At 53.9% G+C, this 23962-nt stretch overlaps 7 protein-coding genes across 7 annotated transcripts; 4 read left to right on the top strand and 3 right to left on the bottom strand.

The window, feature by feature from the left end:
- Nucleotides 1–3449: 3449 nt before the first annotated feature.
- On the top strand, nt 3450–5593 carry CTAM01_04342 (uncharacterized protein; the record flags this gene model as incomplete). Its single annotated transcript, XM_060520372.1, has 2 exons — nt 3450–3580; nt 3643–5593. 2 exons carry the CDS (start codon nt 3450–3452, stop codon nt 5591–5593), a joined length of 2082 nt encoding a protein of 693 aa, XP_060385017.1.
- A 3058-nt stretch (nt 5594–8651) lies between these two features.
- On the top strand, nt 8652–9774 carry CTAM01_04343 (uncharacterized protein; the record flags this gene model as incomplete). The annotated part of the gene is made up of 2 exons (XM_060520373.1): nt 8652–8736; nt 8864–9774. 2 exons carry the CDS (start codon nt 8652–8654, stop codon nt 9772–9774), a joined length of 996 nt encoding a protein of 331 aa, XP_060385018.1.
- Nucleotides 9775–10062: 288 nt separating this feature from the next.
- CTAM01_04344 (kelch repeat protein) lies at nt 10063–12124 on the bottom strand (the record flags this gene model as incomplete). The annotated part of the gene is made up of 6 exons (XM_060520374.1): nt 10063–10481; nt 10543–10934; nt 11008–11107; nt 11163–11762; nt 11828–11926; nt 11986–12124. 6 exons carry the CDS (start codon nt 12122–12124, stop codon nt 10063–10065), a joined length of 1749 nt encoding a protein of 582 aa, XP_060385019.1.
- A 2075-nt stretch (nt 12125–14199) lies between these two features.
- Nucleotides 14200–15817, top strand: CTAM01_04345 (HypA protein; the record flags this gene model as incomplete). The annotated part of the gene is made up of 6 exons (XM_060520375.1): nt 14200–14313; nt 14368–14409; nt 14462–15180; nt 15254–15465; nt 15519–15739; nt 15797–15817. 6 exons carry the CDS (start codon nt 14200–14202, stop codon nt 15815–15817), a joined length of 1329 nt encoding a protein of 442 aa, XP_060385020.1.
- Nucleotides 15818–15945: 128 nt separating this feature from the next.
- On the bottom strand, nt 15946–18754 carry CTAM01_04346 (periodic tryptophan protein 2; the record flags this gene model as incomplete). The annotated part of the gene is made up of 3 exons (XM_060520376.1): nt 15946–18502; nt 18562–18674; nt 18737–18754. 3 exons carry the CDS (start codon nt 18752–18754, stop codon nt 15946–15948), a joined length of 2688 nt encoding a protein of 895 aa, XP_060385021.1.
- A 472-nt stretch (nt 18755–19226) lies between these two features.
- On the top strand, nt 19227–20571 carry CTAM01_04347 (septin; the record flags this gene model as incomplete). Its single annotated transcript, XM_060520377.1, has 4 exons — nt 19227–19331; nt 19402–19564; nt 19624–19934; nt 19993–20571. 4 exons carry the CDS (start codon nt 19227–19229, stop codon nt 20569–20571), a joined length of 1158 nt encoding a protein of 385 aa, XP_060385022.1.
- A 629-nt stretch (nt 20572–21200) lies between these two features.
- On the bottom strand, nt 21201–22816 carry CTAM01_04348 (uncharacterized protein; the record flags this gene model as incomplete). The annotated part of the gene is made up of 4 exons (XM_060520378.1): nt 21201–22049; nt 22122–22404; nt 22470–22589; nt 22650–22816. 4 exons carry the CDS (start codon nt 22814–22816, stop codon nt 21201–21203), a joined length of 1419 nt encoding a protein of 472 aa, XP_060385023.1.
- Nucleotides 22817–23962: the final 1146 nt, after the last annotated feature.

A 23962-nucleotide genomic window follows, 5' to 3' on the forward strand; every position in this document is an offset into this window, starting at 1 on the left:
GGGGGGGGGGGAAAAGGGGAAAAGGAAAAGAAAGGAGAGGGGGGGGAGGGCAACGGGGGGGGGGGGGGGGGGGGGGGGGGGGGGGGGGGGGATATGGTAGTGATGATAAATCCCGTCGGTGTTTGGAGAGGTTGGGATGAGATGGCAACATGGGAATAAGGAACGAAACGAAGGACGTGGAGGTTACGTCCAACATCCGAGAGAGGTCGGAAGAGGGAAGGAGTGGGGATGCGAAGATGGAGATCTGGAGAGAAGGAGGTTACTGCGTACCTACGCAGTACTTGCTCTTGTGCGATGAACAGACGTCGACAGGTGTATCCGTATCCGTACCCAAGCATATTGAGGATACAACCACCATTGTTCACTTTGACTATTTCCTCGCTTCTCCTTGCTCTATGAGCGAGTATCTCTCATGAATATCTGCCGACTACTCACCCATTTCTATCCATTTATCAGATAACCATCGTTGCTTATCCATCTCCGCTCCCACTTTTCGTTTCGCTTCGTTGAAAGGGCTCAAAATCGAGACTCTGGCGCTCATTGCAGGGTACCTCGAACGTTTCTTCAGACCATCGCACACAAAGGCAGGGTACAAGGACGAGAGCGGAAAGACCCAATTACCAATTGGGGCAAGTTCCTCGACGAGCCGGGGACTAACATGGACGGGCCAGGTACTCGACCCCTGTCTTGCATGTACTTCGCCGACGCCAACAGGTACCGCGGTACGTATTCAGATACACAAAAGTTGTTCTTTTTCTTCCCATCTCTTTGATCTGAAGGAGAGCGAAGGAGATGGCACAACGGGCCAAAAGGGTGGACAGAGGAAGGCAAGGTCTCTCGTGTTGCACCGAGAACGTAGGTATTCCTAATTTCATACCGTGTACGGAGTACGACAGGCAAGAAGAGCCATGCTTGTGAGACGTTGAGTTCTTTTCCTTGTGCGCATTTCCTATCCAGTAAAACAGAATTCCTGCGCTGTCAGTCAGATTACCTTTCCTACCTGTCACTCAAGTACCCAGGAGTAAATGCCCTGCCCTCTCTTCTGCTTCTCTGCTCATCTACTTCATTTTCACCTTCAGAACGAAGTACGAATAGCAGATATTCAGAAACGTCTGATTCATCACGGCGAGCCTCACTGACTCTGGTTTGGGAGAACGCGCGGTACAAGTCTAAGGTAGCGTACACAGGCAACAGGTGCGGCGACCCAGACCAGACGCCTTGTCTCGCCTGCCCTGGAGGGGTTCAATGTTTCTTGTATAATGAATGTTTGCTTCGTGCTGGTATTCGTACTCCCTCCCCCTTGTCTCTTTCTCTCCAAGTCTCTCTGGCTCGCATACCTTACTTACTTGACCGAGTACTTTGTCCAATACTTCGTACGGATACACACAATTGAGATGGAAAGCAGTAACGATTTCAAGGCCGTGGATGGCTCAAGCCTCTCTTCGTCGTCGTCGTCGTCTTCTTCTTCTTCTTCTTTTTCTCCTCCTCCTTCTTCTACTACTGCTACTACTACTTCTTCTTCCTCTTCCTCCTCCACCCTCTCTCTCAACCCTCACCTCTCTCCTCCACCACCCCACCATCTGCGGATACCTTTTCTTTTCTCTTCCGCAGCTTGAGCTAGGGGACTAGCCAACTCCGATCCCCCACTCCCAGCCCCGTTAGCCCAACCTCATTCGTTCATCTCTCGCCTTCCTCTTCCCCCCCAGTAAAGAGCCCCCCCAGAGCTCAGAGCCCAGAGCCCAGACGTCTCCTCATCCTCCCTTCTTCTACTTCTGCTCTTGGCCAAGTCTGGCTTTTGGTCGCTTCCATTTGCTTTGGTCTCAACTGATTGTTCTTCGGCACCTGGGTCTTCCTGATCTCTCTGCTGCATCTGCTGCACAATTGCTTTCTTCTCATCCCAGCCCACCCGCCTAGGCCTGGTCTGGACCTGATCCTCGCTCTCCTCCAACCGAGTGTTCACTGGGCATTTCTCTGACCATCTTGCCGACCTTCGATATTCATCCCTGCTTCTTTTGGCTCTGTCCGTCATCAGACTCGAAGCCTGACATCTACATCGACATCACTAGCCTACCTACACCATCATCTTCTTTTCCAATATCGCAAGTATCGCCAGATTCTCGCCTACTTCCCACTGTTGGCTCACCCTCAGCAACCCGGATTCTGATAACCGTCTCCCCACGTCAGCCCTCCCTCCCTCCCTCCGGTGCATGCCAAATCGACGTTGGAGGTCCTGCATGCAGTACAGCATAGCGCAGCAACGTATCCCTCCACCAGTGCCTACCTAAAAGACTGTCAGCGTCTCCTCTCTGCCCATCACCACGGCTCGACACCACACCACCATCGAACAAGATCCCGGTCCGGGGCTGCGTCTGCTGTTCGTTGCAAGCCACCTCTAGCTTCACAGGCCTCCACATCGCGACTTGTCTCATTGCTTGGCTTTTCCTCTTCCTCTCACCCTCTACGAAATAGTCTACCTATCCCTCCAGGCCCCCTCCAGGTCCCTCCCCCCTCCCACCGTGGATCTCGGTCTCCCCTACTCGGATCCCCCTCTCCCCTGGTCCCTGTGGTCCAAGCTACTGATCTGTTGCTCCATTCACATCCAGTGGCTTGTAGCGTCACAACACTAGCTACGGATGCCCAGGTCCGCGCCCACACGCCATCCGCCAGCCCTATATTACTCTATCCTCCGTCACCCGTGACTCGCGGCCCCCAAACTCCTTCCCGCTGTGAAGGCTGCTGAGAGCTGCCCAAACACCCTGTCATTGCACATCTGATCAGCAAGCCGAGAAAGCAAACTATTATATCACCCCAGTCAAGACACAACTACTCGTCATTGCCCTTCTTTGCTTTTGATCGACATTCAAAGAGAGGTCTAAGCAACAACCGTTGTGCCTCTCCTCCTGAATATTCTCACCTTATCTTTGCTTTTCCCACCTCACCCTCCTCTACCTACCTACTCCTACAAAGTACTGAAGCCTGCCCCCCTTCAACCTGGACTCTTTTCTTCTTGGCGCCTTTTTACAACTCCTTTAGTCATGTAAGTGCGAGAGCCTAGAGCTCGAACCGAGGGATATACCCCGTCCCTCAGCAGATCGCCCCTCCGCCGGACCCGTTCCCCGTCCTGGTCGATTCTACACTAGGCTTACCCTGTCTAACCGCCGAGTTCACAGGCCACCCGTCATCGCGCCGACCCTTAGCTTGCCTTAGTTACTATCTCCGCGCCCCGGTCCCCCCTTCTACCCTAAAGAGCTCCCGAATCCCCTGCATTCCGGCCAGACACTTTTTTTTTTGTGGTGGTTCAGCTTCTCAACTTCGCCGTCTTCAGTAACACTTTTGTTGGGATCAAGGGTCAGACAGACATCTTCGTGCGCGACAAAGAGTCCAAGGCGATGAATGCATATGCGACAAAGCCTCGGCCATAGATTCCACCTCAACTCTACACAGCGACGATGTCGTCCTACAACGGCGCCGACGCGAACTCGGTCACATCGACCAGCCCCGCCTCCGAAGACTCCCAAGCAAAGCCCAAGAGGGCCAGAACCAGTAAACCGAAAGTTAAGACAGGATGCAATAACTGCAAGTACGTGACGCACCCCTGCTGTCCTCGTGTTCGTGGGCAAGAGCCTAACATGCTCACCGTAGACAACGGCGCATCAAGTGCGACGAAAGACGACCCTCCTGCTCGCAGTGTGTACGCTCCAAGAAGATTTGCACCGGATATCCACCTCCGAGCCGCAGCGCGAGACCTCACGAGGTTCTCGCCATTGCTCCAAAGCCTCTCCTGGCCGCCGCTCCAACCAACGCCGCTCCCGCGCGAGCCCCCATCGAATTACCTCCCAGACGAGTTCAGAAGATTCAGCGCCGACTGACTCCTCCGCAAACCCCGAATGACGCTCCTTCAGCCATCACCATGTACCGCCCAGCGGGCAACTTACAGCTGTCACCTCAAGAAGGTCTCTATTTCCAGTTGTTCCGCACTCATACCGCAAACGAATTATCTGGTTATTTCGATTCCGTCTTCTGGACGCAGACAGTCCTACAGGAATGTCATGCTGAGCCCGCCATCCGCCACGCAGTGGTCGCTCTTGGGGCTCTGTATAAGACCCTAGAACAGTCCTGCGAGTCCCCGCCAGGCTCACCATCCGACGTGATGAACCCCATGGATGGCGCATATCGACATTGGGAAGTGGCAGTCAAACAGTACTCGGAGGCCATCAACGCACTCGTCCAGCTCCACCGTGACCAGAAGTCGCATCGGACTCTGTTGATGGCAAGTGTACTGTTGGCTTGCTTCGACTCGTTCGTCGGGGACCATCGCCAAGCGATACGACAAATTCAGACTGGCCTCAGCTTACTGGAGAAGCTGCGGGCCGAGCGAAGAAAATCGTTTGTACCCCTCTCCGAGGAGCCTGTTGAGGAAGAACTGGTCAAAATGTTCACGAGGCTGGCCATCCAAGCCAAGTCGTACGACATGGCCTTCCACTTCCCCGAGCCATACGTGATTCGGCTTACGCCCCAAAATCCCGAGCTCCCCCAGTCTCCCCCTTCGGACGCCGGCAGCTCACCGTCATCCATGAGCTCATCATCGATGCCGGAACAATTCTTCAATTTGATGGAGGCTCGCATCGCTTGGGACAAGCTTCTCGAGAAGATGCTTCGCTTTACCGAAACCTTGTTCACGTATCAAAAATCAACAGGCGCCAACGGACCGATGGGCATTCTCCCCAAATCGTTGAAACAGTATGGCATGAGCTTCAAGGGACAACTTGACGCTTGGTCCGAAGCATTTGAGTATCTCCTCGAATCGCGCACAGCGCCCGGCGTCAGTCATCAAGAAAAGGCCGGCATCGCGGTCCTGAAAATGTTCCAGATCATGAGCCAGATTCTGTTCCTTATGACGTACAGCGACAACGAGTCGCAGTTTGACGTCTTCCAACCCCATTTCAAGGCCATTGTCGACCTTGCTTCTGAAGTGGTGGGCGATGAAGAGAGACGAGCGGCAGCCAAGAGGTGTCCCGACCCTTCGCAGTGTACTCACCGTCACAATCATACCCCGGATATCTTTGGCGGTCACGAGTACAATACTTTCCACATCAAGCCGAGCTTCAGTGCCGACCTGGGTATCGTCCCGCCCTTGTTTGTGGTGGCCACCAAATGTAGGCATTCCGTCATCCGGCGACAGGCCATCCAGCTTTTGAGAAGCAGCGCGCGGCGGGAAGGCATGTGGGACAGTGAGCTCACAGCGCGAATTGGACAGTGGGTTGCCACGATTGAGGAGGAAGAGCCTTTATCTTCACCGTCTCCCGACGCGCGTGGCTCCCAAGCCGGCGCCAATGGAAGACACGGATCGGTGGATTTTGGCGAGGGCATTCCGCTAGGACCTGGTGGCAATGCTCGTTGGGATGATCGAAGGAACAGTGCGATTCCCGGACTGATCAAAGCGAAGCGATCTGTCCCGGAAGAGAAGCGCGTCATGGTTCGGGCGGTGGACTTTGACCTGAGGGCCAGATTTGCCAACCTCCAGGTCGGTACTCGTGGCATCATCACCGGCATGCCAGACATGCGATCCCGTGTTACCCATATCACGTGGTAGGCCACTGCCCAAGAAAAGGAGAGCATTTGAGGATGATGGGGCTTGAGCGAGCGAATTCCATGGGAGATATTGAATTGGTCATAATTGCGTTTGATTTTTGTATTGGATATACCCCCGGCAATGTGCAAGACACGAGTGGTCATTGGGCCGTTTCTGGATCTCTTCTCAGCCACCTTACTACACAACTACGACAAAAAGTCATATGATCTGATGATTTATGGGAGTATCAAAGCGTTGTTACTGTCATAAGGACACAAGAACACCGAAGCCGGCAAGGCCGTGGGTTTCAAGCAAGGAAGTGAGCGATAGCACTGCATTTCAGAGGATTCGTGATCGCACAAGAGGGAGAGCGTAAGAGAACGAAAAACAAAAGAGATCAAAACCTGGACTGCGCAAGCAATAATAGTCAACCTGTAGGTTAATCAAGACAATGATGACGCGGCACTAGGGCATGCACGAGAAAAGATACATTTGGCTGGTTTCCACATTGATTCAAGCTGTCATTGCGAGTGAATGCATACCAAACTTAAAGTAGAGATGTGATGTCTATCAGCTGATGGCAGACAGAGTCCGAAGGCATATGGACTTATAGAGGGCACTTGCCGTCATTCACGGACCACGCATACCTAGGACGTACCTCAAGCACGGACTCCCGCGGCTGACAGGTTGACGAGCGGTAAGGTACCGGAATACTACCTGAGTTCTGTCCGCCCGGCCCGGTCTCGTGTGGATCCTTTTCGGGGACCGATGACCGGCGGCTGGTTCCACTTTCTTCCGCGAACGTCCCGGGGCTGAGCGGAGAAGCGGTCCGCATTTGACATTGAGCATGATGGCTGCGTTTTTCGAAGCCTTCTCAGTGAAATCCACAGTACCTTGACATTTTCTTCGGAAGTGTGTCTACCCGACGCCGAGTTGAGGAAAGGGGAGAGCCCTGGGAAGAGTGTCCTCACGTGTTAATCTAGTCGAGAGTAGTCCTTGGTATAGTGGAGGCAGGCCATCTCGAATTTCTCTTTGGGGAGATGAGGGGGAGGGGGGGTCGGCTTGACCATCCAATGTCACTGTTCGTCTGTCTCCTAGCAACGGGGGAGCTGCTGGGATGATGCCAGCGAGGATTAGGGGAAAGGGATGGACAAATTTTTGCTTTCGATTCACGGTGACATTCCGTCTGCTGGATGGAGTTTTTCTTTGGGCGATGCAGCTTATTTGTGTATGGCAATGCTTGACTGGTCCAAGGAGATGGGGAGTAGAACTTAACGCTGCTTCCATCCCATCACAGTTCATCACAACTCATCTACGTTAGCAAATGAGCGAGAGGTTCTCTCTCGCTCTCCAATGACTGTGCTTGAATAGAGGAACCGACGAGGAGGGGCAAGATGTGATGGTAGCGAGGGGCAATGAGAGATCGACCCGCCCCCAGTGGGTTGCTGTTTGTCATAACTCCATAAGAGAACAGAGAAGAAGAAGCAACAGAAGGCAAAAGAGCGCGCAGTATAGAATAGCGCGGCTAATAGAGCTGGTGAGAAAACGAGAACGCATGAATTAACCATTTGGCTTCACAGCGGTTTTCCCAGTCACGGTAGCAGATTAGCGGATACCCACGGGCAGTTGCCGCGTCTTAGCCTGGGTAGGGCGGTGACACGAATACAGAATGTGGATAGGAGTGAAGAAAAAATGGCGATCTAGAAGCAGCCCGTTCAGAAATTGCCATTTGAGTGGGGGGGGGGGGGGGGGGGGAAGCGAGGAAGAAGGAGAGTGGGACGAGAAGGAGGGAGGTGGGGTGAGGGGGAGTGGTGGGGAATGGTGTGTGGGGGGGGGGGGGGGGGGGGGGGGGTTGCTGTTGTTGTTTCTTCTCTCATCTTTTTTTTTTTCTTCAAAAATTTTGTTGATGAGGAAGGTGAACTTTCATGGAAGATCGTTGTTCGGAGAGGTCCTATTGCGGACGAGACCCCGCTAGGGGTCCAGGCACGGTGGTTCTGGGTAAGAAGAAGGAGGAGGATCCTTTCCATCGGGTCTAGCTTTTCGGTCTTCAGCATTGAGCGGGAGCTTAACACAATGATCTGAGAATGCCGAGTGGGAGACACCACGGTAGCATGTGGCTCGGTTAGCGGTAAGCACGTTCAAGGCACGCTTGAGTTGTATTCTTGGCGATAGCGTACTCTAGAGACATTCCCAATTGAGTTTGGATCGCAAGGAGTCAAGATGGACTTACAGCAAACGAAAGAAAGAAAAAATTCACCATGCAAACGCAAGTGTCCAATGGGCCCGCTGGAAAATGCTCCGTCTGGCGCCAATTGGGTGCGTCTGGGATTTCCAAAAAGTTCGAGATCAACAGGGACGTGGGGACACGATCCAATGACATCAGTCACCGCCGCCCGAATGTGCAATGGCCAGTCAAGATTGCAGTTTTCGTCCTCTATCCTTGAGAGCTGGCGTCACAGAAACCCAAACAGCACAAGCACATACGAGAGGTGACGAGGTGACGAGAGAGATGCAGGCGACCTGTTGGAAAAATTTCTTCATTTACTTTTCCCCTTGTCTGTTTGTTCCTGGCGTTACGGTTGCCTCTCTGCTGTGGCCCATTCACCCCTCCCCTCGCTCCTCTTTCCCCCACGTATTCAGAACCACAAGGTCCCTTTTTTAACAGATTTTTCTACCAATTCAATAGGAGAATAACAAACAAACAATACGAGACAGGAGTAATAGTACATGTACCAATAATTTGATAAGCAGCCCAGGTTCACGCCTTGGATACCTCACTTTGGTACTTAATACCCAAGACATCGTTGCCCCTTGTGCCGCCCAACCCACCCCTCCACCGCCTGAGCTTTGCTTCTGAACAAAATCCTTTGCGACTCAGGCTAATTACAACCCCGCCAACTTTTTTTTTTCCCTCTTGTAATCACTACCCCGCCACGAAAGAAAGTTGAAAAATCTCATAGCACCCTTCTTGACATTTCTCTTCCCTCCTTCTTTGACTCTCCTCACTCACTCACTCGCTTCTCACACTTCATCACCTATTCTCTTACTCCTCCACACACACATAAACAATACCGCCAAAATGACTGAAATGGTTGAGACTGGTGTCACCTACGAGCAGCTCGCTGACCTCGAGCGCGAGTTCGAGCTCGTTGAGAACGAGATTGGTATGTTTTGATTCTGTTTGCACAAGCCCTGACATCCCCCACGGACAAGAGATGAAGGCATCGTCTTCTCTCCATCTCTTTTCCTTACCTTGCCTCTATTTCTCACCCAACTAACACCCCTCGCCAGTCCGCAAGCAGTACGAGCTCTCCAAGCCTCTGTACGAGAAGCGCGCCGCCGTCGTCTCCAAGATCCCCAACTTCTGGGCCCTCGTCTTTGAGCAGTCGCCCCCCGAGGTCGACGAGCACATCCAGCCCTCCGACGCCGCTCTGCTCCTCTCCTCCCTCAAGACCATCTCCGTCTCCCGCCCCGAGATCGAGAACGGCTCCGGCGGCGACCCCCGCTCCCTCACCATCCGCTTCGAGTTCAACGAGAACGACTACTTTGAGGACGCCGTCGTCGAAAAGACCTTTTGGTACCGCCACTCCGCCACCTACACCGGCCTCGTCTCCGAGCCCGTCGACATCAAGTGGAAGGCCGGCAAGGACCTGACCGAGGGCCTCCTCTCCGCCGCCAAGAAGGTCTGGGACCAGGGCCCCATCACCCCCGGCAAGCTCACCCCCGAGGCCGAGGCCCTCCGCAAGAAGGTCGAGGAGACCGCCATGGGCGGCGTCTCCTTCTTCTCCTTCTTCGGCTACGTCGGCAAGCGCATCTCCGCCGAGGAGAGCGCCGCCGCCCTCGCCAAGGAGGTCAAGGAGTTCGAGGACCGCAAGGCCGGCAAGAAGACTGCCGAGGAGGAGGAGGAGGGCGACGAGGACGAGACCGAGTTCGAGCTCGAGATCTTCCCCGACGGCGACGACGTCGCCGTCGCCATCGCCACCGACCTGTGGCCCGAGGCGCTCCACTACTTTAGTAAGTTCCTCCGCGACGGTGCCGTCGCTGCCGAAGAAGGACGAGACGGAGACTTACTCTCAATGATAGCCCAAGCTCAGGAGGCCGGCGAGCTGTCCGATGCCGACTTTGAGTCCGACGACGAGGAGGACGAGGATGAGGAGATGGGCGACGCCGAGACCACCCCCAACAAGAAGCGCAAGGCTTAGACTGATGACTTACCACCGACGACGACAACACCCCACACCCCATAACACACATACGCATGATGATGAACTTTCTTAATATTAGACAAAACCTGGTGATACCATGATCGAGTCCCCCTCCTAGAGGAAGAGGGAGGGACTCTCAATTCAAAAAGTTTTCGTTTGTTATACCATTACTCGTCCCTGTTGTTACATTATGTGACCCTACTGTTCATGTCTGCGACTGAGAGATCTTGAATTCATGCGCGACCTCAACTCGTCATTTGCTGACGTTCCTCGTTTCTACATCGATTAGGACGGCCTCGCCACCGTCTGGCCGAGTTCATACCTGCCATGCGTGGAGCTAAGCTCCGCAGCACCATGTTCTGCGGGTAACTCGACGGGGTTGAAGTGGTCGGTATAACCTTCGTGTAGCGCATTGATCCCGGCCGGTCCATTGTATCCATATTGCGCGCTGCCAGGCTTCTCGTACTCTGGAGGCGTTCCGCCTGTCTCCTGCTGCGGCGCCGCCTGGTATCGTTTCCTCCTCAGGAAGAACACTACGAGGCAGATTACAAGAACGAGGCCTACAACACCGCCCACAACGGCACCTACGATGGTACCGATAGGCGGATTGGATGGCTGAGAACCTTGCGGAGTCGAAGTTGCGCTGCCCGCATTGGACTGTTCAGTAGGTGAAGGATCCGAGGTCGAGTTGGTGGGCGCCGCTGCTGCTTGGTCAATACCTTGAGATATAGACTCATATTCTAAAATGAAGTCACGCTCACTTACGCTCAGAAAACAAGGCCTTGACCTCTTCGCTCGCCCAAACGACGGAGTCTAGTCCCCCTTGGGCATACCACTGCTTGACCGCGTCGGGCGACTCGTACGGTCGCGCCTGGTAATCATACCCATCAGACCAGCGCATCTCCGTCATGTCAAAGATGCCCAGCCCGAGCTTCCAGGGGTCTGGGTCTGTCAACGACCTAGGGAAGCCGAGGGACCCGTCTGTTCCTCCAATAGAAAGCATCTGGCGGCCTCCCTCGCCCACGACGACGCACGTATGGCCCGCCCGAATGGCTGACGAGCCTGCTGCTTTGAAGAAGACAAATCCGGGCAAGCTCAGGACGTAGACATCGCCAGAGACGCTGCCTGTCTCGGTGCTACCGCCGCCGTAGAGAAAGCTGAGTAACGCACTAGCATTAGTCCCAGCCACTTATCATGGTCAAGCGGTACGATGGAAGTTGTTTCTCTTACATCTCGTACGTGTCATTGGCGCTGGAAGCGCCCACGGCACAAAAGTTTCCTCGTGTCGCCGGTCTGGAACCTGTTGTCTGCTGAGTATACCACTTGTCGGCTGAGTAAGTGTCAGTGCCTTGTTGAAACACGCGTCGCCAAGAGAGTCTACTGACTGCTGGGATTATACAAGGCGACCTTGTTGAAGTCCATCTCCTCCCAGCTCCCTTTCGGTAACGAGACTGGTGCCTGGCCTCCGCCTAAGAAGAGCAGCATTCCGCCGGATCCAAACGGCACGAACTGTGATGAGCCTCTTACTGAGGTCCCATATTGACCGAACCCTGTAGAGGACGTATTTTTTATCTCTCCCGAAGTCATGTTGTACGATATTAGTCCAGGAAGGGCGAGAGCATTGTTATAAGTAGAGGTATCCGTTCTGGAGTTTGCAACCCCGCCAAAGTAGTATCCCACATCCTTACTCTGTGTGAAAGAGGCTTCTGTGGTGCGGGTGAGCTTGCTGAAAGCGACGACGCTCGCGGGGGTGACCTGCGACCAGGTTCCACCACCGTTACCGTCCACCTTGAAATGCCATAACTCTTTTGCCGGGGGCGTGTCGGAGTAGGACATCATGCCGCCCCAAACGTAGAATCCGGTCGAGGATGGGTCTCGCCATATGGCCTGCCAATTGAGCTTCGGTCCGTTCTTGGGAGTGGATGTCATCGTGACGCTAGAGTTGGTCCATGATTGTTCGAGACAGATGGAGAGTGTCGAGTTCACTGGAGAAAGCGACAGACGTCAATGATGTGTCCTAATTTCAATTTGAATTGGACGTAAACCCTACCTGGCCACGACGGGTGGTTGGCAGTGGTCCCGTTTTTGCCGTTGTATAACTGGGATACCTCGCCGCCGTCTATATACACATAGCCACCTATGACGATTGCTACTCAAGTTAAAATGCGACACTCGGTCGTGAGGTGTCTGATGAAGTCTTCGACATACCTGAAGGGAAAGCTCTCCTCAGGAAATCAGAAGGAGACGGAGCGTCATCGCGGATTATCAGCCTTGATTTTCCAAAGGGATTCCAACACTGCGCTGAAACCACCAACCAAGAGAACAGTAACAACGCTGTACGGCACATTGATGAATAGAGTATGAAAACACTCGGTCTGACCTCTTTGACGAAGAAAGAGAAAGAAGGGATGCGTTGTCTTCGGAAGTCTGAAGTATGGCGTTAGGGAAAGGGCTGTATGAGGGAAACAGCAAATGCCTTCCGACTTCGAGAATTGGTCCCATCGCCTTGGAGCAAACTTACCTCAGCCGAAGTCCGTAGGCTGCCTTCTCTTGGTCTGTCACGCCACCAGTGCTCATCTCTTGTGTGACCAGACTGGAGAATCTGGTGGACGAAAGGGAACAAATGTCGAGCCCTGTCTTAGCTTGAGGCGGACATTTTCCGCCCGATGATTGACTACTGGCTACGCCCACCTGCTGTGAAGCTTGGGCATGGCTGTCAGCCTTGGATGTACCCATCACCATCGAGTCTGTGGCAGGGAGGCTGAGGCGAGACAAATTTAGATGAGATGGCTGTCGTTGAACAGCCATTTGAGAGCCCACCGCTCTCTGGGGAAAGCACAAGGCTTGGCTGTGGAATGATCGCTGCTGTGAGCATGTTTTGGCAAGACTTCTGGTGGAGGCTTTGATGATTTCTCTTAATCATGAAACACAGCAGTACAGGTGATCAAGGTGACTTGGATCTAGGACAAGTCATGTAATGACCGACCGCACGTGGGGTTACTTAAGCTCAAGTTTGCCAGTTGGAATAGCCCATCGACCCCTTGCTCCTTCTTGGAACTCTGTGGAGCTTTGTCACGCTTCACTAAGACCACCTGCTTCTTACGCCGAGCTTCCTTGACATTGATACCACTATTGCCTACCTGCAAGGTGCCAAGACAAGGCAGGCGCTGTGGTGCTTGATGTAGGCAGCCTGCCCATCTCCAGGCGTAAGCAAGTCTGAGACTAGGCTATGAGGCTGATCTTGGCAAGAGCCGGCCTGAATGTTCTCATTCATTGGGCAAGATAACCAGAGCTCGAGTGCTTGTAATTGGGTCTTGTACACGCATTCCTGTTGATATCAAATTAGGTTGTTCTTATCTTGTAGTATCTGACTGTGATATTCTGGCTCACAGATGGTGAACGAAGGGCAGGCGCACAGCAAGCACCTCGTGCAGCTAGCCGTTATGGTACATATTGTTATGCCTAAATCTTCGCGCGTGACCGAGAATCTCGAATTACTTTACGATATAGTCGCCCTTCGCGTTCAAGCCTCAAGACCGAAGGTGCATCCACCCTCCCTCAGGCATACGAAGGTCCACAACTTCAGTCGATTTACCTTACTAAAACAACACTAGTGAGAGCACCATGGGCATTTGGGTTTCTCATCCCGCAACTCGAGCGTATTTGGGTTCCATCTTGTCGTTCCAGATCCGACAGAGATCCTGTCGGAGGTACACGTAAACTTGCAATTCATCGTAGAAAGAGCTCGGGTCTCGGTGGAAGACCTTCCCAGGCCGGCAGATCACGGAGACCGAAGACTGTAGAATAGTGGGGATTTCGGCGGACAGTTTCGGAGGTATGTGTCTACGACTCTCCGGTCCGTCCTTGTCTGTCGGGGATTGTTGGCCACTTGTCTGATGTATTCCCGACTACTAACACCACAGCTTACTAACACTACAGCCCACTATTAGGTGTTCGGTTCTCGATCGTCTGACGAATGTGGTAGGTAACATTGGCATCCAAACCCAATCCTCCTCCCAAAATTATGATGACGTCAAAAGTCTGGGGAAATGGCTTCGTAGAGTTTAGGCGATGCGCACCACAGACCCCTCCCGTGGTCGCCGCCCGGGAGCCACTCCGACTTAGCCGCATCTAGCCATCCTATGGGAACACCTCCGATTCTTTACCACTCGCGCTCGCCCTTTCGCGCGTACCTCATTTGTAAGCGGCCGTATGGTCCCGGGTTCTTGCAGAGGTTCGAGGCCCCCTGTCTTTGATACATATTAAGGTTCAGTCAAAGTCTTTAACGCTCCCACGATGTCATGACGAGGGTCATCTCTAAGTAAAATGAGATTACCATCCACGATTCCCAAGAGAATCTCAAAACACATCACGCCCAGCGCAAACCGTACTTTCTCACACAGCCAGATCAGAGCTATCAGCATGGCGACAGCATACAAGATCAATGTTCCGGTGACGAACACGGGACTGTGGAAGTTTGATCAGAAAGATGCTGCCGCGAGCAAGGTATCTGAGCTACTACAGGAGGATCTCGAGGTACGGACAAATTGTACCTTACATAGGAGTAGGCGGTATGCTAATATTGTACAGAAACATCATGTCTTCTTCAACCAAGAAGGCTTCCACAACCACGTGAGCTCAAGTACTCGGATCATCTCATAGCCAGCCTCTAACATCGTTCAAGATCCCTCATCAGGTCCTAGCCCTCTTCGGTACCGGCGCAGGCCCCGACGCCATTCAAGCGGCGTACAAGGAAAACGCAGACTACCAGCGCCCAGCGCAGACCCCACGTGATTCCGTCGCAGATGAGCTGCACGACTGGGACCGCGCGAAAGCGTACCTCGGCAAGGAAAAGCACTACCCAGACTTCCTCCTCTTCTTCCAGCGCGAGATCGAGAGGCTCGGGGGCTGGGAGGCGGCGTTGAAAGAGCACCTCTTCAAGGGCGACGAGCGCGCCGACGACATGTTCCAGCGTATGTTTGCGGGCTTTTTGCACCCCATTATCCAGCTCATGTATGGTGTCGAGTGGGAGCAGCCCGCCATCGTCGCCGAGGGGCTGGCACAGGCCGCCGTGCATAAGAACCAGCTCAAGGACTTTTTCGACGAGACGGAGAAGCGTGCGGCGGCAGCTAGCGGGTCGATGCCGCTGATGTCGGATCTTGTTGAGGAGATCCGCCGAGACCAGAAGCTTGCTCACGCCGCTGAGATGAAGGATGCGAATAAGATCTTTGACGGGATCCTGAAGCGCGCGCCGGAGGAGATGCTGCGGATCGCGAGCAAAGTCAAGGTTCGCCCCGAGGAGCTGGATGAGAGGACGGCCGAGATGTTCCATAATGCCTTTTACGTTGCTGGCGGCGCGGCTCTTCGGCCGGGTAAGGAGCCAAAGTGGGATTTCTTCTTGATGTAAGTGTGATCCTTTTTTCCCCTCTTAGGAGAGGCTGGCGACGAGAGTGTCAGACGCTGATGCTGTAAACAGTCACCACACGAACGCTGCGCCCATCTTCCTCAGCTTCAACTCCATGTCGTGGATCTCGACGGAGAACAAGGTGCGCATGCTGGAGTACAAGATCCGGATGGACCTCGTGCAGTATGCGGCGCGCGGGTGCCCACCGCTCCGCCTAGAGGATGTCAAGTCGTACAAGCCAAAGGACAAAGATGAGGGCAAGGACTTGGTCTCCAAGCCGACTGGTAAGTTTTTCATCTTTCGTCTCACTTAGAACAGTGGCTGATGGACTCTACAGACCTCCTTCCAAGATTTCACAACTTTGTAGATGACGGCCACACGATCAAGGTGGTCAGAGCACTTGGGATTTGCCAGGACCTTTCAGCAAAGTATGGCGACAAACCCTGGATCAAGATCAAGGATGGGGAGTGGCTCAACCTCACCTACATGTTGTTGGATAGCACTGAACATGACGAGACGAGATGGGTTCGCTCAGCGGGCTTTGAAGAGGCGTGGAAGGTGAGACAAAAAATCATCGTTTGGAATGTAAATTCATGATACTGACCCTGCTTCTAGGACGTCCCTGCTCGCGATTGACTAGCCGACGGTGGCAGGACGATATCAAGGTTGTAATTGAATCAGATGGGACGACATAAGTGTAACAGTAGCAAAATCATGGTAGCTTGACAAAACGGGGGGTATACATTTGTAGTAACATCTATGGTTTATTCTAGCCCAATCCACTCATCTCCGTCGGAATCGCTCTGGCCCTCATCCGCATCGCCAATCGCCAAAGTCTTGGCGGGGGCGTCGAACGCGGCCAAGTCTAGCATTTTTACACCGGTCGTCTCCTTTTCGTTGCTGGCCTGGCCCAACAGATAGTCCACCATGTACACATTATCGTCCGCGAGCCTCCTGATCTCGTCGCGCATCCTCGAGACGGCCCTGGCCACGATTCTCAGCTCGACGTCCACCTTGCCCCTGTGCTGCGTGAGCCAGGCGCCGTGCTTGTCCACCAGCGCCTTGACCCAGAGCAGGCAGAACTCAATATGCGGCGTCTCCTCCGTCTGGGCCGCGACGAAGCGCAGTAACCTCGGAACGTAGACGATGGGCATATCCTGGACGACCAGAGCAATGTCCGTGTGCGGTATTGAGAGGAAGACGCGCTTGATGAGGCCGGCCTCGTTGAGGCGGAAGGCCATGACCAGGGCTTTGAGGTAGTCCTTTTCGTTCTCCAGGACGGCGAGCGTGGATGCGGGGGTGATTTCCATGTTGAGGTCAAAGGGGTCGAACTGCATGAGGTTGTCGAGGCTGTAGATAAGCAGGCCCTCTGTTGTGGCAGCGCAGAAGGCCGTGCCGGTAGGTGTGAATGCAACGCCCGAGACGCGGACCTCTGGCATCCTCTTCCTCGCAGAAGGGTCGCCGCGCTTGGAGCCCGGCAGGGAGTCGTCTCTCCTGTCCTCGGGATCCGAGGCCTCGCCTTGATCATCGATCAGACCGCCGGGGCCGGCCTCGGTAAGGAGCTTGCTGTTGAGGAACTCTTGCGTTCCGGACAGAGACAGGTTGACACTGACTGTGTACTTCTTCAAAAGAACCATGGTATGAACAGAGTACAGGCAGATGTACTTGCTGTTGCCACCAGCAAGCAAGCAGCTTCCGTCTGTGCTGTACTGAATGGTGTTGAAGCTCTTTGTGCCCGCCACGTTGGCGGCCGTCCTCCGATCGGTGAGCTTGCGTCCACCGGAAACGTCACGACGGCCGTCCAGTCCAGACACCTGCTCAGCATCCATGATGGACCAGAAAGACAGCTGACCATCCAACGTTGAAATCGCCAGTTGCAAAGAGTCAGGGCGCACAGCGATATCGAGGATATCGGCCTGCAGCTGCAAAGGCTCGCTCGTTTGTGTCCTGTTGAAGATGGACCAAATTCTTGCGGTGCGGTCCCAGCTACCACTGACAAGGGAGTTGCCGTTTGGTGTGAAGGCTAGGGCCGACACGGGACCCTCGTGACCGGTGAGCTGGTCCAGAAGCTGTCCCGTCTGAACGGACCAGATATGAATATCGAAAGAGTCCAGAGATCCAGCCGCGACGACCTCGCCGCTAGGGTCAACGGCCATACATGACCATGACAGCCTTGTCGGCGCTGTGAATGTGCGGAAGTTTCTGTATCTGATGAGATCCCAAGCTCTTACGGAGCCGTCAAGACTGGATGTGAATAGTACGTTGCCCTTCTTTGAGAACTCGCAGGCCGTGACACCACTTGTGTGCTCCGTGAAGGTGACGATGCAAAAACCAGACTCGGTATCCCAAACCTTAATTTTGCCGTCATCGGCAATGGTGACGATGCGTTGTCCATCGGGGGAGTAGACCAAGTTGTTCATGGAGTCAAAGTGGCCCTGCTGCTTCAGGATGTACGACTCGGATTGCCATTCCCACACCAGGAGTTGCCCCAACTTTGATGCGCCAAAGGCTAACCACTCTCCGCTCTTGTTGATCGTCACAAAGTCGATCTCGTTTTGAGAAATGTTGAGAGTGTGGATCATGTTGAAGTCGGGCAGCTCGTACAGACCGAAAGTTCCGTTGGAGAAACCGGCGACAAGAAGATTGGACTCGGGGTGAAAGGTTGCGCATCGGACATGCGCACTGTTCTGCATGAAGTAGTGTCTGTCGACGATTCTCCAGCGCATGTCGTCCTCGTCCTCGTCCACCATCTCGTCTTCATCCTGAACCGGCTTTCCAACGTACTTCCAGTCGAACACAGCGCCGTCCTTGCTGACGGTGTAAATGGTTTCCTGGTCCTCCGAGAACCATGCCCCCACCACAGCCTGCTTGTGTCCCGAAAGTACCGTCGGCACGAACCCCTCCTCACGATCCAGACTCCATATTCTTGCGGTCAAGTCCTTGGAGGTACTGAGAAAGAATCGCGAGTCGCTGGACCACTCGATGCTGCGCACTTCGTCAAAGTGTTGTGTGTGGGTGTGGTGCTTCACAAACGGCGCGAACTCGAGTTCTCCTTCGGCATTCGCATCTGGTGTGGACGGCACATGCCAGACTTCGATCTTGCGGCCCAGACCAACAACGAAATGGCGTCCGGAAGGCGAGAAGGAGAGGGCGGTGACAGAAGAGCGGAACGAAAATCGGTAAATGGGGATTCGGCGGAGGACGTTGGTCAGAATAGCCTGGCCATCTTCGTCAATGGACAGTAGCAGGTTTCCTCGAGGAGTGAGACCGATTCGCGAGATATTTTTCCGGTGCGCGAAGGGAAGAGTATGTGACTTGTTGCTGATAGGAAATTAGCATGGAAATGTTTGAGTTGCGCCGACTTTTGAGGCAGAACATACTTCACCAGGTCGAAGACAGTAACCCTGTTCCCCACGGGCGAGAACAAATGGGTGCCATCTGGGCTGAAGAGCAGGTTGCCCTGGCAGTACACCGTGCCGAGCAAATTGGAAAACTAGAAATTGAAGCAATGGTCAGAATCGCATGCGAATTAGGGGAAAATCTTGCAAAGCGTACCTTAAAATCGGTCTTCATTGTCAATTAGCACCCATTTCCTCACCTTGAAGCTACCGAAATTCTCTCCAACCCAAAGATTTTCTTATCGATTGAAGGCGCGCTCTGCAACTTTTTGGCGGGGTCGGGGAATCATTCATCCTAATTTCCGCGGTCTAATCCCCTCCGGGCTAGACAAACTGTTGGTGAAAGTGCCAGGGGGAAAGAGGGGAATGATTGGCAGGAAAAGGGGGTCCTAATTAGTCCCCTGCGAAGGGCCCAATGAGTGTGCACCACCCAACCCCAGAAGGCCGAATGGGAAATTTGGAGGTGGCACCTTTTGATTCCCCTGAAGCACAAGCTCAAACCTCCCCAACTCAACCGTCAACACGCCCACACCGCAACCACATCACGAAAACAGTCGCGCGTTCAATTGCGATTCTTGTGGCCAAAGACCCTCTCACAGGCATCCGAAACGAATTCAGATTTGTTTAATCGTCAAATACCGCCCAAAATGGCCCCCGCCGCCGCCGAGAGCGCTTCACCGATTGGTATCGCCAACCTCCCTAACCAGCGACACAAGATTGTCGCCAAGCGAGGTGCCGCCTTCACTATTATGGTATGTCCATTCTCGTGTGACGGAACACATGATAATATGTCATGCCGGGGAATACTGACAAAATCATTAGGTTGCTGGCGAGTCTGGCCTCGGAAAGACCACCTTCATCAACACCCTGTTCTCCACGACCATCAAGAACTATGCCGACCACAAGCGCCGTCACCAGAAGCAGGTTGACAAGACTGTCGAGATCGAGATCACCAAGGCTGAGTTGGAGGAGAAGTTCTTCAAGGGTATGGCTCTTGCTTGCCAATTCCCGTGATGTGGATCATACGATTAACACGGATTACAGTCCGCTTGACCGTTATCGATACCCCCGGCTTCGGCGACTATGTCAACAACCGCGATTCCTGGATGCCCATCATCGAGTTCCTTGACGACCAGCACGAGTCCTACATGCTTCAGGAGCAGCAGCCTCGCCGCCAGGACAAGATCGACCTCCGTGTCCACACCTGCCTGTACTTCATCCGCCCTACTGGCCACACCCTGAAGCCCCTCGACATCGAGGTTATGAAGAGACTCTGCTCGAGAGTGAACCTGATTCCGGTCATCGCCAAGGCTGATACCCTTAGCCCTGCGGACTTGGCCAAGTTCAAGGCTCGCGTAAGTTTGGATTGACTTATTCGTCGGAAACAAACAGACTGACCGTTGGGTGCTTCAGATTCGCGCTGTCATCGAGGCCCAGAGCATCAAGATCTACCAGCCCCCTGTCGAGGAGGACGACGAGCCCGCTGCTCAGCACGCCCGCAGCTTGATGGCTGCGATGCCCTTCGCTGTCATTGGTTCCGAGAAGGACGTCAAGACCGGCGACGGACGCATCGTCAAGGGTCGCCAGTACTCTTGGGGTGTTGCCGAGGTCGAGAATGAGGACCACTGCGACTTCAAGAAGCTGCGGTCAATTCTCATCCGTACCCACATGCTCGACCTCATCCACACCACCGAGGAGCTTCACTACGAGGCCTACCGCGCCCAGCAAATGGAGACCCGCAAGTTTGGCGAGGCCCGCCCCAGGAAGCTCGACAACCCCAAGTTCAAGGAGGAGGAGGAGGCGCTCCGCAAGCGCTTCACCGAGCAGGTCAAGATCGAGGAGCAGCGTTTCCGCCAGTGGGAGCAGAAGCTCATTGCCGAGCGCGACCGCCTCAACAAGGATCTCGAACAGACCCACGCCCAGATCAAGCAGTTGGAGACCGAACTGGAGCAGATGCAGGGAAGTGCCGTCCGCAGCCACGGTCGCCGTTAAGGGCATTCGAACGTGAGGGTTTCCCCTCGATTTTTGAGCGGTTTGTTCCTGGGCGATTGGTGCTTGCTGGATTCTCGACACTTTTACCTTTTTATTTCTTCTATTCGGGGATCGAGAGCACCAACTCGCTACAATATCGTCTTTTTGACGCGTCATCATGGATATGCTAGCTTCTAGCTTACCCAAATGGGCTCGACTCATTTGGCTGAATTCGCCTGTATGAGCCTCAAGTCTTCACTACCAGTTGAAAAATGGGAAGAAAAACACAAAACGTGCCCTCTGGGTATGGTATGAGATGGACGTTACATTGGGAGCTCTCTTCTTTCCAAGAACCTGTTACCCCCCTTTTTTTCCCCGTTTAGTTATCCCCCACCTGTTTCTTAGTCACGATGTAATCCAGCTCACCTTTTCATGATACCAAAATTAATGAGAAAGGCGTCTACCTTATAATCCCAATTGTTTCATGCGTGTGTCTGCAACGATATGCTACCTGTGTAGATGTGTGTCTGTGTGTGTGTGCTCCTGTCCCCAGAAAAAAAAAATGAAGTCCTATTGTGTGTCGCCAGTATGGTATCGTTATATTTGCGCCGCCTTTGCACCCCATGTCTTTAAGAGATCGTTTCACACATTTATACTGCATCCATCGTGGCCCTGGTCGTCAACTGCTCGTTCTTGTTACCCAGCTTGGAAATCTGAAGAAAGGCGTCCACGCCGTACCCCTCGAGACTGTGCAGTTCGAGGCTGCCGGCCCAGTACTCGGCGTAGACCCGGCTCAGGGGTAGGCCCATGCCCAGCCGCAGATCAGGCGGCCGGCTCGTCATGGAGGCGAGGGAGTTGCCATGGGTGTGGGCGTGAGTGTGGCTGTTGGGGGTCTTCATGTCGGCGCGGCCCAGCTCATCTGAGACGTGGAGCTCCTGCATGGTGGCGGCCAATTTGGGCACGCGGCCTAGGTTCTCGAGGCGGCGCTGGCTCTGGGGGCCCTTTGAGAAGGACCAGAGGTAGGGGAGCTCCTCGCGCGGGATGCCGCCTCCCTGGTCCGAAATGCGGATGATTACGTGCTGCTGCGCCTCACAGATGGTGACTTCGATGGGCGGCGGGGGGTTATTGTCCGCGTCTTTGGCCTTGATGTGGTTGTTGTCTTTGTTGCTCCGCTGCCTTCGTTCTATGACAGCCTGGACGGAGTTGCGGAGGAGCTCACCGATGATGTACTCGAGGTGGCTGAGGATGTAGGGGAAGCTGGACTCGAGGTGGCCCTCGACCTTGATCTCGGGGACCTGGACGTCGTGGCCGTAGGTGGAGCGGGCGAGGCTCTGGACGGCGCGGGTGCAGCGCTCGATGACATCCTTTGCAATGCACTTTATAAAGACCTCGCCGATGAACTCGGACTCAGAAAGCTTTGCGCCCGGGGAGAACCAGGGGGAGTGGTAGGTTTCTGTGAGGGCGAGGTGCTGCTCCGCGATGACTCTCCTTGATATTCTCTGCATGACGTTCAAGTTAGGCCTACGTGGGTCTGCGCGGGGTGTGTGTACCATGGCTGCAAGAGCACTTACAGATCGCAAGACTGTGTTCATGAATTTGTCGAGGTCCTTGGCATCCATGCTGCCTCTGCTTTCCAAGATGCCCATGGAGAGCTTAGGTATGACGGTGAGGTGCGCCTTGAGCATCCCGCTGATGATTTGGCAGAATTTCTCATTGTCCTCGAGAGTCTTGATCTCCTTGATCTTGCGAAAGGTGTCGAATGCATTATTGTATAATTCGTAGACTTCTTTGATATGGGTGTTCGTGACAACGACATAGGGCAGCTGTTGCATGTCTCGAATGCGATGTGCTATTCTGTTGCGAGTGTCAGTCTGTGACTGTTTTGAAAGTATGAAGGTAGAGAACGCGGGGCACCCTACCGAGTCGGCAGCTCAGTTCGAACATAGTTGGCAGAGCTCAAGAGTCGTGATTCGGTAAGGGAGCGGCCAAAGACCATGAGCTGGCGCAAGCTGATCGGGCGTGCTTCTCTCACGACCCATCTGAGAGACCTTCGTTAGCATGTGACGATAGGAAGTGCCGGGGGGCGGGAATGGACGCACTCGTCTAGGACAGAGACTGGTCTCCAAGTGGAACTGCTCATTGAACGCCATGACGATGAAGTGATGCCATTCTCACGTAGCCTCCCGGGCGCAGGCAGCATTGCCCTCCTGGGGGCTGATGTCAATCCGCATCGTCTACCGGCATGCCGCAATGCGATGGACACCATGCCGTAAATTCCATACGAGTGGGAGGTAAAAATGAAGTAAGAAAAAAACTTTCGTGTACTTGGTCAAGTCGCAAGAACGCGGCCTCGAGCGGAGCAAGAAAGAAAAGAAGCTGCTTAGGTGGAAAGCTCCTCAAAGGGGGTTGGGTATATGAGCGATTTTGAGGTCAAGAGGTATGTTGCAAAGTAGGTTGGGCAGCTGTTGAAGCTGTCTCGAGAGAGGCGTGACCGGTCGACAGATTGGATGACTCTCGCATCGAGAACGGCCGGCGGTTGCTACCTTGCAGGGTCTGGAACTATAACCCCACACTGCGGAATCGGCGCACCATGCTGCGGACTGCCGCAACGGGCAACCCTGGTCTCCTTGTCTCCAGCGCCAGAAACGACGTGACATGATTGGTTTTGTTGACGGGCCGTGGACCCACACCCCTCTCCCCTCTGGGGCCCTGGCGTGCGCGAGCTCCAGCTTGATCTACGCAGGTAGAGGTGTGCCCTTCCCGTCTGGCCCTCCCGTCTCTGCCAGGTTGGGAACCCAGTTCCGTCAGATGACAATGTTCGGTCAGCGTTTTCAGCCATGGGGGAAAGCTGAGGTGTGTGAAGATACCGAAGACCTCCGTTGAAGAGCATGTGCTGGTAGTATGCGTTCCTGACGAGATTTGGCAAAGAACTTACCTTAACTGCCACCTGAGTTTGTAGATTCATTCAAACGGCCCTCTCTTACAAACCATAATAAAGTTTTACCTGGTGGAAACACAGAGTGCTCAAACATATGTTCTAAGACTCCTATGCCTGATTTATGGTCAGACGTTTTGTTCCTTGAAACGAGACTGATCCTGGCGGTGTGAAAGACTATAATGGCGGAGACGGTAGAAAATGGTGCCAGTACCCAAGGTGGTATTCGATAGTATTTTCCCGGTGAGAGCTGTTTATGGGGCACTGAAAGGAAACCCTGATAGGCTAAAAGTATTCAACACCAGTTGGACGCTGTTGGCAGTTGCGAATGCACGGGTGACGGGTCCAAGGGGCCCGGGGATATTATCTGCCTCGGGAGTCGTGCTGCACTCGGATGGAGGGGTGAGGTGGCATAAGTGGGGATCTGACTAAGGAACATATTGGCTTGTTCTCGTCTTCTAGGATCTTACAAGAGGT

This window comes from Colletotrichum tamarilloi (genome assembly GCF_030869305.1).
Source record: "Colletotrichum tamarilloi strain Tom-12 chromosome Unknown Scaffold_10.1, whole genome shotgun sequence".
Taxonomy (NCBI): domain Eukaryota; kingdom Fungi; phylum Ascomycota; class Sordariomycetes; order Glomerellales; family Glomerellaceae; genus Colletotrichum; species Colletotrichum tamarilloi.